The sequence below is a fragment of the Limanda limanda genome, chromosome 8 (genome assembly GCF_963576545.1).
Source record: "Limanda limanda chromosome 8, fLimLim1.1, whole genome shotgun sequence".
NCBI lineage: Eukaryota > Metazoa > Chordata > Actinopteri > Pleuronectiformes > Pleuronectidae > Limanda > Limanda limanda.
In genome coordinates, this window is record NC_083643.1 from 5959565 (window position 1) to 5975538 (window position 15974).

Sequence of the window (15974 nt, forward strand, 5' to 3'; positions counted from 1 at the left end):
TTATTTTAACATACCCCCCCACCTCTTTATCCTGTAGCTTTGGTTACATCACTGCTGGTGTCTGCTGTGGTCTTCAGCCAGGTCTCAGATGTTTGCTTCCTTTTCTCTTTTCTGAAACCTCGTCATTGTGTCAATCATGCTTCATCTGGGAATTATTTAACCACTTGTTTGTTCTTATCAGAGTTTTATTGTTTAACGGATGAACACCTCTCACACGCTCACTGTAGGTGGAGGTGTTGTCAGTCCCTGCTCTTCTAAAACAAATGTTCTATTTTAATTAAGTTTTAAGATTTTTTTAACTGTCTAAGGCCAGAAATCGACATATTCTGATGTGATTAACCAGGTTCTTTTGTGTTATTGTCATAAATGCATTCAGCCATAACAAAAAAGTTGTATTTCATTTTCATTATACGATCATATTGTGTATAAATTTGCAGTTACCAAATAGATTTTTATACAAAATAAAAGAGCTGCATTGTCAATGAGATGTTGTCCTTGTATTCTCCTGAGAGCGACATTTGTTATTCGTCATTATTTTACTTTGGAACTAAATATTACAAAAAGATGTCAGTAAATCTGGTTTATATAACTGTCAAACATTCAGTCTAACATGCACTTTGATCAGACTCTTAATTTATGAATGGTCTGGAAGATAAAATGGATAAAATGTCCACTTCACCCATTCACACACACGCAATCATACAGTGCATCCATTCTCTATCTTGCCCATGGGCTCTTCAGCTGGAGGAATCAGCCAGACTGGGATCAAACCACTGACCCTCTGCTTAGTGGATGTGCAGCGTCCCTGATCAACAGCCGCTCCACAACCTCTGCAGAAATCTCTCAAGTTTTTACCAAGATTATTCATATGGACCCTGTAATTCCAGAGGTTTACACTGTTTATTAAAGATCATTCTCGAGCAAGGGCCTGAGTGAAGGGCCCGGGGATGAAGAGGTCGATGCAGGTTGGTCTTAATTTATGAATGGTCTGCAAGATGAAATGGATAAAATGTCCACTTCACCCATTCACACACACATATTCATACAGTGCATCCATTCTTTATCTTGCCCAAGGACACTTTAGCTGGAGGAATCAGCCAGACTGGGATCAAACCACTGACCCTCTGCTTAGTGGATGAGCAACAGCCGCTCCACAACCTCTGCAGAAATCTCACAAGTTTTACATTATTCATATGGACCCTGTAATTCCAAACGTTTTCCTCAGAGCGACATTTGTTATTCGTCATTTTTTTATTTTGAAACTAAATATTACATAAAGATGTCGATAAAGAGGTAGATCTGGTTTATATAATTGTCAAACATTCCTTCTGACATCTAGTTGGATCAGACTCTTCATTTATGAATGGTCTGCAAGATGAAATGGATAAAATGTCCACTTCACCCATTCACACACATATTCATAGAGTGCATCCATTCTTTATCTTGCCCAAGGACACTTTAGCTGGAGGAATCAGCCAGACTGGGATCAAACCACTGACCCTCTGATTAGTGGATGAGCAACAGCCACTCCACAACCTCTGCAGAAATCTTACAAGTTTTACATTATTCATATGGACCCTGTAATTCCAGATGTTCACACTGTTTATTAAAGATCATTCTCTATCAGGGGCCTGAGTGGAGTGCCCGGGGATGAAGAGGACGATGCAGGTTGGGTCTCAGGCTCCTGAGGAGAGACAAGGCTGTGCCCAGTGTCTGAAGACCTTGGAAATGGTGCCATCCTTTGGAGACGCTGGGTAACTGGAGTGCGCAGGAGAAGCTGCTGCTGCCCGGCTGACGCATGGGCATGCTGCTGGTGGCATTATCTATTACATGGAAAAGACGAGAGGCTTTCATGTTGCAGGGAATGGCACGCCGGCAATGTGAGCGCCATTCCATGACGAGCCTCTCCAGTTTGCTCCTCACGGATCCACGGGTTACAGTGGCCCTATAAAAACATGATACGTTATTAGAATGCCACTCTGGGAGGGAGAAGGGGGGTGTTTTGCTCAAGGACACCACGTCAGCAGGGCGGATGCCGGCCGACACCGGGGTCCTGACCCTTGACCTTTGCCTCCTGCTGGCTCACATGTCCCGGCCGAGGTGTGATCTGTGTTTTTTCACCGGAGCAGAAACACTGGTTTCTAGAGGGAAAGTTCCTGAACGTCACCGCAGACCCTCGTCCCACTTGTCTCCGGTGACATGTGGCCTGTTTTTACACCTTCCTTCTAAATAAGGAAGCGGCCTGACAGACATATGACCACCGACCCAATTTGGGAGCGTCCCCATCGCGTCCCAGTGCCGCTGAACGCCACCAGTAAGCTCTCTCTCTCTCTCTCTCTCTCTCCCATGGATTCCCACTCCTCTCTCTCTCTCTCCCAGTGACAGCAGCAGATTCCCACTCAACTCTCTCTCTCTCCCAGTGTTCCCACTCAACTCTCCTCACACACTTGCTTGTTTCCCTCCTGTCAGCACCGGCGGCGGAGTCAGCATGATGTCATGGGATGGGGTCCGTTATCCCTGCTGGCACGGGTGAACCCGGGCTATTCGGTGAGTGGATTTATTCTCAATTCTTGCCGGGAGAGGGGGACGAGGAAGAAGAAGAAGAAGAGGAAAAGGAGGAAGAGGAGGGAGAGAGAAGGAGAGAGAGAGGCGCGGAGGAACATGGTAATCACCACCATCACCATCTCCATCACCTCCAGCTCCTCTCCTCCTCCTGCTCCCAGAATAACCCGCCAGCATGCCGGAGCCAGCACAACAAGACCAGCGGTATTTATAGGGTCATCAATTCACACCACGTGGTCCGGAGGTAAACCGGATGGCCGTTGCGCGAAGGTTCCGCGTCAGTATGTCCTGCGAGGCCGGCACGCTTCTTCTCCTCCTGCTCCTGGGCTTCCTGCTGGGGCTCGTGCCCGCGTCCGCGCTCCCGGTGCGGACCAGCAACACCAGCAGCAGCCAGCTGGAGAGGCAGTGGGACTGGGAGACCCTCTTCTCCCGCTCCGTGCTGGGGGTCTCCGGGGAGAAGCCCGAGCAGAACTGGGAGACGGACTACCTGCTGGGCATCAAGCGGGTGCGGAGGCTCTACTGCAACGTGGGCATCGGGTTCCACCTGCAGGTTCTCCCCAGTGGGAGGGTTAATGGGGCCCACAGCGAGAACCAGTACAGTGAGTTCCACACCTTCTCCCGGTGCATGAGAGAGAGAGAGAGAGAGAGAGAGAGAGAGAGAGAGAGAGAGAGAGAGGGGGGAGAGAGAGAGGGGGAGAGAGAGGGTTAATGGGGCCCACAGCGAGAACCAGTACAGTGAGTTCCACACCTTCACCCGGTGCATGAGAGAGAGAGAGAGAGAGAGAGAGGGGAGAGAGAGAGGGGGAGAGAGAGAGAGAGAGAGGGGGAGAGAGAGGGAGAGAGAGGGTTAATGGGGCCCACAGCGAGAACCAGTACATTGAGTTCCACACCTCCACCGTATGCATGAGAGAGAGAGAGAGAGAGAGAGAGAGAGAGAGAGAGAGAGAGAAAGAGAGAGAGAGAGAGAGGGCAGACAGAGAGGGGGGAGAGAGAGAGAGAGAGAGAGAGAGAGAGGGGGAGAGAGAGGGAGAGAGAGGGTTAATGGTGCCCACAGCGAGAACCAGTACAGTGAGTTCCACACCTCCACCGTATGCATGAGAGAGAGAGAGAGAGAGAGAGAGAGAGAGAGAGAGAGAGAGAGAGGGGGAGAGAGAGGGGAGAGAGAGAGGGGGGAGAGAGAGAGAGAGGGTCAATATCATAGACTGTATATGTGCATGAGAGAGAGAGAGAGAGAGAGAGAGAGAGAGAGAGAGGGTCAATATCATAGACTGTATATATGCATGAGAGAGAGAGAGAGAGGGGAGAGAGAGAGAGAGAGAGGGAGAGAGAAAGAGGGAGAGAGAGAGAGGGTCACTATGCATGAGAGAAAGACAGAGAGAGGGGGGAGAGAGAGAGAGAGAGAGAGGGTCAATATGCATGAGGGAGAGAGGGAGAGAGAGAGAGAGAGAGAGAGGGTCAATATTCATGAGAGAGAGAGAGGGAGAGAGAGAGAGAGGGGGGGAGAGAGAGAAGGGGGAGAGAGAGAGACAGAGGGGGAGAAAGAGAGAGAGAGAGAGGGGAGAGAGAGAGGGGGAGAGAGAGAGGGTTAATAAGCATGAGTGTGATGAGCATCCCCTCGATTAACCTGCATGATCATCCTTCTCTAGGGGGGGTGAGGGGGGGGGGGAGATCTGTATTTCTCTCACTGCAAAAAGACAAATCTATTAAAACAAGTATCCATCAGCACTTAACACCCTTCACCCCCCCTCCTCCCCCTCTCTCCTCCCCCCCAGAGCTCAACCATGACATGAATGTATGGACGCTTTTAGACACAACTTATTTTTACGCCCCCCCCCCTCCTCTTCTACCATCCCCCCTCCTCCTCCTGTGAGGGCGGTGCAGAGACCAGTGGTCGTGCACGTCAACGCACATTAATTGCCAAATATTCACTGGATTGTGATTTCAATTGACGTGTACCTGAAGTGTGTGTGTGTTTGTGTGTGTGTGTTTGTGTGTGTGTGTGTGTGGGGGGGGGGGGGGATGAAAGTGCTGTCTGTAAGGTTACACCCAGGAAGGCTCTGCAGGAAACAATCAGCCAGGGTCAGTGTTTATCTGTTATTATTATTATGATTATGATTATGACTCTAATGTGCCTGTTTCTGTCTCTGTCCCCCCCCCCCCCCTGCAGCTCTGATAGAGATCTCCACGGTGCAGCGGGGGGTGGTGAGCCTCTGCGGGCTGAAGAGCGGGCTGTTCCTGGCGATGAGCAGCAGGGGGAGGTTGTACGGAACGGTAGGTCTGCACTGCACTTCCTTTACTGTCCAGCCAATAACAGGAGGTGGAGAACAGGACCTGGAGCTGCTTGGGTTCAATCTGTGGGTCATGTCTGAGGATGGGACTCCTGCTCCATCTGTGGGGGGGGCGGTCTGAGCATTATGTCCACATATTCATATCTAATCCATACATTTTAATTTCTGAGGCTTTATTTGAAGCGTGTGGTGGCCTGTGGGTAAATAATGATGAGGAGAACAGATGAAAGGGTTTGAACCGCACGCGCCTGTAGTGAGGTCCAGTGTGTGTGTGTTTGTGTGTGTGTGTGTGTGTGTGTGTAGAGAGAGAGAGAGAGAGGAGTGGGAGAGAGAGGGGAAAACTCACCTGAAGCAAAGAAACCTGTCAGCAGAGAAGGAAATCGATCAGATTGGCTGTGTGAGTCATGAATCGTCTGCTCAGCAGTCGTCATGTTTTCAAACTGGCAGATAGTTAGAAGCTTTGGAATATAAAGGGACTTGATGTGAGAAGCAGATCCCAGATGTGAGTGTTGCTCTTGTACCTGAGCTCCTCCTGATAGTGTCTGTTTCTTTAGGGTTTGGTTTGAAGACATTTTCAGAATAAACAGTTGTGTGTTCTTCTTGCACATGAGAGTCAGGAAACAGTGAGATTAGTTTAGAGTTAGGAAACACATCCAACATAGTCTCACTCACACGTCACCAGCACCAACACACCTCAGTCCATCCACCTGACACTGACGTATGACAGGTGCATTTATATCTAATGCTGTAGTGTCAGGTAAACTAGTCAGAGTCGTTATTGTCCAGCAATCCTCCAATAACCCAAACATTCATATTCCTACAGTTAACAGTTGTCCCCACACATCTACCTGACAGATATTTGTCGCTGCATTAAGTTTAATTGGTTTGAATACAGAGAGTTACCCTGTTAATAACTGTGAAAACTCTCAGAAGAGTTATAATGACCATACACACGTTCACCGTCTTATTAGATGAATTAAAGTTCCCAAAGGCTGAAACTTCATCCTGCTGCTGAATGTGTTGGAGGTTTCAATCCCTTAAATATGAATATATGCTGGTGAAATTAAATAGAAAGAAAACTTTACTAGGTGAAGTTTAGATGACAGTAAATGAACAAGGAGAGAAGAAAAAAGACCAGAATTCTCCTCAGTTAAAATGACACATTCATAGATTTCAGCCGTCTAAATATGTCAGATTGTTTTCATCGATATCCATTCATTATTCTCTGGGTAAATGGTGGAATTGTTGAAAAATCCTGCAAAACCCCTGATCCGTATTAAATGGATTCTCTGTTGACCTACGTCCAATCGCTCCACCAAGTTTGGTGGAAATCCATTCAGTAGTTTGTGTGTCATCATGTTCACAAACAGACCAACGAAGACCAGGGGGTGAGAACATAACCCCTGTGGTTTGAGATCAACTCTAATGTTTCATGGTCTGAAATAAGACATTTCTTCAAGTTGAACTTGAAATCTTAGATCCACAAAGATTGAAGTTTCTTTGTAGAATCACCGGAGATAAACTTTGGACGTAGTTTCCTTCCAGAGCCACTCAGCTGTTAGTATATGATGTTTAGTTTCAGTGGGCGGAGGAATCCTCGTCGTGTTTATCGGCGCTGACACGAGGCCGCTGGTTATCTGGCTGTGGCCGACACGTCTGACAGACTGAATGTGAGTCAGTGATCTGCTCGTGAGTGATGAAGCGTCAGCTCGCAGGCCGGCCGCGGATCTGATAAGAGATTGAATTAGACCAAATGCTCTGTGATGGACAGTGTTTGCTGCTGCTCGCTGTGTGAGTCATGAATCGTCTGCTCAGCAGTCGTCATGTTTTCAAACAGGCAGATAGTTAGAAGCTTTGGAATATCAAGGGACTTGATGTGAGAAGCAGAGACCAGATGTGAGTGTTGCTCTTGTACCTGAGCTCCTCCTGATAACTTCTGTTTCTTCAGGGTTTGGTTTGAAGTTTGACAGTTTCAGAATAAACAGTTGTGTGTTCTTCTTGCAGATGAGAGTCAGGAAACAGTTTAGTTTAGAGTTAAAAAGACAAGTGGGATAACTAGTCTGGTTCTTTTCAAAGGAAAAAATAAATAATAAGTTGTGGTTATATGTGTGGAACTGCTCATTATTTAAAGAAAGGTTTGGAGCTGGTGGTAGCCAGGAGGTTTATTAACATTTTAATGTAAAGTTGAATGTTTCCTACGGCAAAGTAAGAACTTACTGTAGCTTCATATTCAGCAAACAGACGTATTCATCTGCTGGTTCATAACAATCTGCAGATATGAGTCTTTATCAGTCACATTTATGTTCTTCATGTGTGATTGTACTTGTCTTTTTAAATGTAGTTAATAAAGTTTATGGTTAAACTGTCAAATATTAAGCCTCAACTTCATTTCTTTGTCATAAAGGGTTGATAAAGAATAATTGGCCTCAACATCCATATAGTTTGGGCTCTAATGAGAAAGATCTCATCTCTAATTCGAAGCGTATTCTCCTAAATATGAAACTATCCTTTATGTTCAGTGTGTTTTTCTGTAAATAAGAATCATTTCTTTGCTAAATATCAGCAGATTTATTGGATGATCAGAACAGTTGATGTCTTTTGAGCCGTCAGAACAAAGAACTCTACATCATCACTCGTGTCTCATCTAAATATATCTCTTTATTTATTGTGCATCGCTCTGAATCTTTTTCAAGTTAATGTTTAAACTGTAAAATATATAGACTTAATTTCTTTGTCATAAGGGTTTGATACAGAATAATTGGCCTCAAACATCCATATAGTTTGGGGTCTAATGAGAAAGATCTCATCTCTAATTCTTAGCGTATGTCTATGGTATTCTCCTAAAAATGAAACAAATCCTTTATGTAAATAAGAATAATTTCTTTGCTGAATATCAGCAGATTTATTGGGTGATCAGAACAGTTGATGTCTTTCGAGCCGTCAGAACAAAGAACTCTACGTTATCACTCGTGTCTCATCTAAATATATCTCTTTATTTTTGTGCATCGCTCTGAATCTTTCTCAAAGAGCTTCTGACTGTTTCTCATCTCAGCGTCATCCTCTGTTCACTAACCTGACGTCTTCTCTCTTTCTCTCCCGCAGACAGTCTTCCACGACGAGTGCAAGTTCAAGGAGAGCCTGCTCGCCAACAACTACAACGCCTACGAGTCTCTGGTCTACCGAGGCTCCTACATCGCACTGAGCAAGCACGGCCGCGTGAAGCGTGGCAACAAGGCCACCACGGCCATGACTGTCACGCACTTCCTGCCCCGGATATGACGAGCAAAAAAAAACAACAAGGCAATAACAGACTGATTTGCACATGTGGATTATTTCCCAGGTAACACGAACGCCGCATACGTACAAAGACAAAGCGGACTGTACAAGAAAGAAGTACAACTATATATCCGATAGTATTTATTCAAACTTTATATGTATATTTGGGTAGCTGACTTTGTATTAGGAAAACTATGGAAATGCCATTCTTTGCTGCTTTTATGATTTTCATCATTTTTGTGATGTGACGGAGACGGAGAGTGGGTCGGTCTCCTCCGGGTGCTGGAGGTCTGAGTGGAGGAGAGTTCCTCCTTTTTGGAAAAGAAGCGGATACGTTATTACCTCAAAGTACCATATCCTGAGAGAGGGAGGAGAAGAAGAAGGTGAAGAAGAAGAAGAGGAAGAAGGAGAAGAAAGACGTGTGCATGAACTTTCTACAGATTTTTTGTGTTTTTTTCGATAAAGAAATATTTTTGTTGTCATCCGTCAGGAACTTGGGACATTTCCTAGTTGGATTGTGTCCGTCTCCTTCAGGGGAAACTTGTGCACTTGCCAAAATCCAGGCGCTTGTTTTCCTTGCTTGGTCACGAGGTGGCGGTGCCCTGGATTCCGACTCGCGCCCCCCCTCCCCCTTGCATGTGAGAAACGTGGCGCTCGGGTCCGAAATAGGAGCGAAACACAAGTCACCACCGGCCCAATTCCTAGAGGGCCGGAGGTTTCTCCGCTTTATTTTCTTTCCATAATTAGATCAATTAAGTAATGGAGACTCTGTGCTGCTCAGGACCCGGTGGAGCCTCCTGTTAATATGGAAGGCTGGATTTAGAGTCAGCACTCAAATACCCCCCCCCCCAAAAAAAACACCCCCCCTACATCATGTCCAAGGGAGCTTCGACAATCCCAGGTTTTACTTTCACAAATGTGTGTGTGTGTACTGTATGTGTGGGATTGAGTTTGTTTTGAAGTATGTTTGTGGATTTGCTCATTTTGAGAGCTGTTGAGTTTGAGGGGAGGGAAGGGGGGGGTTGTGTAGCCGAATACAGAGGCCGGACACTGAAGGTGTGTGTCCTCCATGTGTGTGTGTGTTGTGTTGTTCTCCCTCTGTTCAAACTGAGCTGGTGCGTCTGGTCTGTCCTGGACATTGTGTTGCTGATGGTTCAAGATGATTTAAAGAATCTGTTTTTTGAAAATATTGACTTTATAGAATGAAAACAAAAAGTGTTTCAGTGGCTTCGAACATGTGCTTCCTGTGGAGAAGTTCAACTTTGGTGAACTTTGACCTGTGACCGGGCCTTGACTCCTCACAGGGGGTCTGATGATATTTGGCACTTACAGTGATGAGCTCATGCAGAACCTAGTGGACGTCATTGATTGGTCAATTCACTGTAAATGAGAAGGTTTAGTTCTTTTGAAAGAGTTATTATCCGAAGGTTTGTGAAACATACTTCAGGGAACTGTCGGATGATTTGAGGTGATTATTGAATCCCAGACCGTTAAGATGTTTGGTTCATCATCCAGTTAAGTCACCGCGGCGTCTCGTGAGAGAATATGAGAGATGTTGCCGTGAACCAAAGGGTCACCGGAAGAAGTTCCTTCAGGATTGATGTCTGCAGCAAACTTGAATTCAATCCCCTGCCTGCGCTTCTCTGTCAGACTGAAGAGTTCCAGTGTGGAGACGAGAGGGGGGAGAGGGGTTGGGGGGGGGGGGGCAGAGTTGAAGATAGCGATGAGGCACAGCGGACTTGGGAGTCAAGCATGTGGCGCTGGTTGTTTGTGTAACTTGCCAAGGATGCGGATCATGCGTGGTTCAAATACCCGAGCGTCAGACCTGCGGCCCCTCGTCTCTTGATGTCACACAGGCAGCGGTGGGGGGGGGGGCCGGGATTCCTGTTCCCATTCGTCTGAGCAACGTTTGTACCAAGGTCGGAGATGAAGGGTCACTGACGTGTTTTCAGGTCCATCTTTAACCACTTATAACTTTACGAAGCTCGAGAGGAGTTGTCTTTAATGTGCAATGTTGTGTGTGTGTTTGTGATGATGAAATGAGGTGATCTTGACCTTTATTTTGAAATTTCACTACTTGACCTGCAATACTCGACTGTAAATAGCAAAGTACCGGCCAGGCCAGCTCGGTGAACTATGATTTAGAGAAAGTAGCAAGACTCGGTCAGATCCAGCTCCCGTCTGATCCCAGTGTTTCACCTCCTGGTCTGACATCACTGGAACTGGCCCAGTGAGCGATGGTGTGTGTGTGTGTGTGTGTGTGTGTGTGTGTGTGTGTGTGTGTGTGTGTGTGTGTGTGTGTGTGTGTGTGTGTGTGTGTGTGTGTGTGTGTGTGTGTGTGTGTGTGTGTGTGTGTGTGTGTGTGTGTGTGTGTGTGTGTGTGTGTGTGTGTGTGTGTGTGTGTGTGTGTGTGTGTGTGTGTGTGAGTGAGTGTGTGTGAGTCTAGTCCTGTAACGTCTCTGCCATAGCAACAGTGGAGATGGTATCAGATCAATTCAGTGGACTGGGATGTGAACTCAGAAGCTGCTGCTGAGACGAGAGCACTGAGTGTGGTAATAAATAAACAAAACGAGAATCAAGCGCTTCCAGGACAAAGGACACTCCAGTGAACATTGTGTGAATACTGTGATTTAAGAGGGCTTTTAAGATGTTTGTAGATTTGTCTTTTCGAGCACTGACACCACTGATCATTTGTTTGGGGTCTCGAGCATGTCATCACTCATTCTCACTGATCAGCCTTCATCACGTCACCTGTAGGTTTGTCTGGGACGATTTCACTGAAGAATCGATCGGAGAAGTTTTTATTTAAAAATGTTTTTGGGGCTGATTTGTCAAAATGTACAAAAAGGTGCAATTTTATTAAAACAGTGCAATTTACTGAGCCGGGGGGGAAGATGCTGACACACAAGGTCACACCTTCCTGCGGTGATGACAAGTCTGTGTCCACTACTGTCTATTTATTTGATTTATTATGTTTCAGAGGACACTGTCAGCACAACAATGGTGAAATGGTTAAGTCCCAGTGGCTCCTCCAGACGAGAGATGCATTGGTACTGTGTGAAATGAAAGTTGATATTGTTTACACCTGCAGCCGCGTAGCTTAGATCCGCTTGAGAGCTGGAGAACCGAACGTCTGAAGGAAACAGGACGAGCTCCACAGCTTTAGCATGAAGTTATATCGACAGAAAAATAATAACAGGTCGTATGATGTGATTCAGCAGCGACTGAGAGAAGGTGCATCGTTAACGGTGAAGTCAAATGTCATCTTTTCTACATGAACCCTTACTTCCTTCATGCATGTGTTGTTCTGAATGGACGAGGTATGTGTCACCACTTTTTGATTAAGGATCCAGTGTCTGGATTTTGCCATTTGTGCTCATCATACCTGTTCAGCTGGTTTTAAAAATGTGTTGGTTCACAGGGAACCGGAGGTCTGTGTGTGTGTCTGTGATTGTGTGTTTGTGTGTGTGTGTGTCCCTGTGTGCCAGCAGCCTTTGTGTTTCTCTCTCAGTTTTCTATTCCTGCACTGAGGGGAGAGTGCTTCCTCTGAGTCCCCCTCCTCTTTTTTAACATATACCTCACCTTCTGCCTTAGTTCCGATTATTGAAATGATTGTAAGTTAGTTTGAAACAACAGACTTCTCCAATCATTTTGTTTCTGAAAAAAACGAGTAATGATGACGAGTAAGTAAAATACTATATTGCAAATGGTTTTCCTTTTATTTTTGTACGTATGTGCTGTGCACAGCAGTCAACTGTATTCCTGAGATGATAATTAAAGAGGTTTTGTAAAAGCTGTTGTTATTTCCTTGACTCTGAGTGACACAGACTGAAGAGAAACGACGAGCTGGAGTGAAGATGTCTCCCATGGAGAGGATGAGCTGGTGTGTGGCGCCCTCTATTGGTGAAACTCCACATGAAGAGTACAACAGAGACGTTTGCAGTGAATGTAAATGTAGCTGGAAACAGAATTAGTGCAAACATTGATTTAGTTTAAATACTTTAAGTGATTACAGATATTAAAGAGTCTGTTTAATCAGTGCAATTCAAATAAATTAATTTAAATTAAATGCTAAAATGCTAAAAGCAGAGTGACACAATTAGTCTGAGTAGAGTTTGCACGTGATTAACAAAACTTAGTCAATATGGAGAATAAAGTTTTCAACGATACAAAGATGATGCATAGGATGTCACATGTTCTACACACGTTTAATCCCTATGAGGCATGTAAATGTAAATATAAGATATAGAAATAAGATTTGAAGAGGAATGAAAATGAATATTGGAATTAAACGCCGGATTTTAAGAAACAATAGGAGACCTTCAAAATAAAGTGACGCCCCTTCATTCCAGTCACTGCTGCCTGTCCTCATCAATAAGTAAAATATTGCTGCTGCCGCCTTAACACGTCTTCCTCGTGTGATGGGACTCAACATTTCCACTTGAGCCTCTGGTCATTAATATGCGCTGCAGTAGGCGTTTACATTTTCACAGCTTCTCTAAATACCAATTCACGTCCACACTGTAAATATAAACCATCACAAGTTTCTCTCGCAGCTTCTCAGGAATGTTCCACCAACAGTTTATAAAAACCTCGTACTACACTTGAATGTGAATATGGATGTTGTTGCCGTGGAGTAAAATAAAGTCTGACGTCACAGAATGTCAACTTTTCAGGGACTTGAATAAAGAGTTGTCAGAGGTTAGGACGCGTTGGGGTCGTGGAGGCAGGGTGTGCACATCAGTGACAGGAAGGGAGGGGCGGCGGAAGTGTGGACAGTTAATTAATCAGCAATGAGTCACTCACCTTGGACGTCCCTCAGCAAACTGTGACACATGCTCCAGTGATTCACCTCAAATGTACACATGACGTTTTTCTGGCTTAAGGTTCGTCACTTCTTTCTCTTGATGATAAACCATCTCCATCCTCCTCTCACATCTTCTGCCTCTTCCTCCTCCTTCTCCAGACCCCTTACAGGTTTAATCTTTGTCTTATATTTGCAGACTCTGTCTACATATTCTTACACTCATAGTATATTATATTATCTGTTGTATAGTCAAATACTTATATTTATACCTTTACTATATGTCACATATTATATAATACTCTCTGTATATTCTTTGTATATATAAGTCTATATACACATATTTATACATGTGTACATGTTATAATTATTATTATTATTATATTACCATTATTATTATATATACTGTTGCTGCCATTATTACAATATACTGCTATTATATTGGTATAATTACTATCATATATAAATATATATTATGTTATATATTATATACTATATATACTGTACTATTTTTGTACATATATATACTGTCAACTGTCAACAATAACATTACCATCATATCATCAGTAGTATTACCATCATCTTGCCACTGCACCTTATCTTCCTATTTATCGTTTTTTTCTGTTTTTTATTCTTTCTACCTCAATATTTTTTATATTATTCTGTTGTATTGTATTTTATTGTATTCAAATATACCGGCTGCTATGACGACTTAATTTCCCTTCGGGGATGAATAAAGTAATCTATCTATCTATCTATCTATCTATCTATCTATCTATCTATCTATCTATCTATCTATCTATCTATCTATCTATCTATCTATCTATCTATCTATCTATCTATCTATCTATCTATCTATCTATCTATCTATCTATCTATCTATCTATCTATCTATCTATCTATCTATCTATCTATCTATCTATCTATCTATCTATCTATCTATCTATCTATCTATCTATCTATCTATCTATATGTAGTTTTTAAGGTTTGAACAAAGAAAAGAGGAATTTGGATTCTAACATCTTGGCAGAGAAAGACTTATTTTTGAATGTGAAGGTGCCAGTCAGAGCAATAACTAATCAGATTGTGTCTTAGTGGTTTGAGTTTGGAAGAATTTGCCCGCAGGCAACCCTTAACCACGGATAAACAGGCCGGCTCTCAGTCATTTGGTCAATGAGTTAGCCAGTTTATTGACCCTGTGCTTAAATAGACCTGTTGGACTTTCTCCTCCTACTCCTCCTCCACTATCTGCCCTCACACACACACACACCATCCTGATCACTTGCTCTGCTACAGCGAGCCCAGCATCCCGGCTGACCATGCACCCGGCTCTCCTCTCACTCCTCCTGACAGCCGTACTGGTGTCTGTACTGGTGGATTGTAGGCCGAGGCCTCGGGACTCGGCAGAGCAGCGACCACACCACAGGAGAACGCACACGGCCCCCCCGGCTGGTCCGGCTCGGCTTCACATAGAACTCAGTGGATCAATGAGAAGAGGCAGAGACTCTCTAGGTGAGTGCTGAGTTCCTTTCACTGAAAATGACAAATGAAAAGCCTGATTGATATTAAATGAATTAAACTTGTATCCAGTTCATTTCTCAGAGCAATATCATGCTTTACATATATGTTCCCAAAAAACTTTTAAATAGAGAATAAAGTTTGAAAATCTAGTTTGAATAATGTGTTAAATGTGACTTTCTAAAAGTCTTTGAAACTGTTCTAAACCTTCTCTCATTATATAAAGTGTCATATAGAAACATCAGAGACACAGTGTTTCTCTTTTATTACTAACGGTGTTGTATTTGAACCTGTTTTCTTACAGTTGTTTTGCCAGTGAGATCAGACACAAGCAACTTTGTGTCAATATTTGATTTGAGGAGAAAGCGGTTTCTCTGTGTGGACCTGGAGGGAGAGCTGCACGTCTCTGTGAGTATTTACCTCAGTGAGGTCAAAAGAAAAAATGGCTGCAGGGGGAAAACGGTTTGTAAATATCCTGCGTTTGTCTGCTTTTACCAAACAGAGGCAGAAGGATCGAGCAGATTGCCTCTTCCAGCGGATCTGGTTGGACCTGACAAACCCCCGGGACGTGTTTTACTCTGCAGCCGGCGGCAAGCGGCTCAAACCGCAGGGGGCCGCTCACCGGGGTCAAGCTGAGGCCTCCTCGGGGGGGCTGGAGACGCTCCTGGGTTCCTCGGTGAGGAGACAGAGGAGGAGCGAGGAGGTGAACCCCTCCGATCCGTTAAGAACACACTCGCTCCCGGACCCTTCTGCCAAGGATCACAAAGAGACGCTTCAGGAGCCGACTGAGCCGGACCAGGCCGGGGCCGTGTCCAAGGAGACCATCACGTCCTGTGACGACCCCCTGAGGGTCCTGCAGCACAACGGGCCCGTCAGTCCCGTCAAGACCAACATCGCTGACCGGCCCGAGCAAGACTGAGACACTGACTGAATCAGGAGGGGGGGGGGGGGTGCAGGTGGTTATGATTGTTCTGAGAACTCACTTTACGTTTGTTGGCGTGATGGACGTCGGTAGATTCTCGTCCTGCGACCGATGGAGCCAGGCTCACGTTAGAGGTGATTCCCAGAGAGGTCAATATTTCACAACTTCTGAGAAAAGACAAAGAGTTTCATAGTGTTTCTCTTTTCTTATGTTTCATCAAACCATTGAGTAGTGTTTCTCTTTTCATAGGTTTGGTTTGAACGGAGCTTTTCCACAAACGGACTCGAACCCGGTTACATCACAGCGCTTCTGTTTGAACAGCAGACAACATTTGGGCGAGTTTGCTCCAGTTTCCTGTCGTCCTTTGACCTCCTGTGTGGGTTGAAGTTTAAACCCCGGATCAGACTTGGGGCACTGTCTATTTTACATATGTAAAATAAATGTATAATCTGTAAGTAATTATGAATATTTATACACCAAAAAGAAAAAGAAAAAACAACCTGTGCATATGGTTGTTCATTCATTAACAGGATCCAATTATATCAGGTGCCGGACACCAACAGTAGCAACATATTTATTTATTGAAACGTGTTAAATGATCCTA

At 44.6% G+C, this 15974-nt stretch overlaps 2 protein-coding genes across 3 annotated transcripts in view; both read left to right on the forward strand.

Annotated features, from left to right (window-relative positions):
* Nucleotides 1-2815: 2815 nt before the first annotated feature.
* Nucleotides 2816-8129, forward strand: LOC133009546 (fibroblast growth factor 6-like). Its single transcript, XM_061077068.1, has 3 exons — nucleotides 2816-3161; nucleotides 4730-4833; nucleotides 7953-8129. Exons 1-3 carry the CDS (start codon nucleotides 2816-2818, stop codon nucleotides 8127-8129), a joined length of 627 nt encoding a protein of 208 aa, XP_060933051.1.
* Nucleotides 8130-14153: 6024 nt separating this feature from the next.
* The window catches only part of LOC133008779 (fibroblast growth factor 23-like), a 1896-nt gene continuing 75 nt past the window's right edge, over nucleotides 14154-15974 (forward strand). Inside the window, exons 1-4 of one of the 2 annotated variants that reach the window (XR_009680522.1) lie at nucleotides 14154-14442; nucleotides 14753-14856; nucleotides 14951-15504; nucleotides 15620-15974. The exon at nucleotides 15620-15974 is cut by the window's right edge and continues 75 nt beyond it. Coding sequence is in view for 1 of the 2 variants with exons in the window: in XM_061076084.1 (XP_060932067.1) it covers nucleotides 14250-14442; nucleotides 14753-14856; nucleotides 14951-15367 (714 nt within the window). In the remaining variant the exon portion in view is untranslated. Of the gene's footprint in view, nucleotides 14443-14752; nucleotides 14857-14950 lie in introns of both variants that reach the window. The other variant, XM_061076084.1, reaches the window with a different exon arrangement.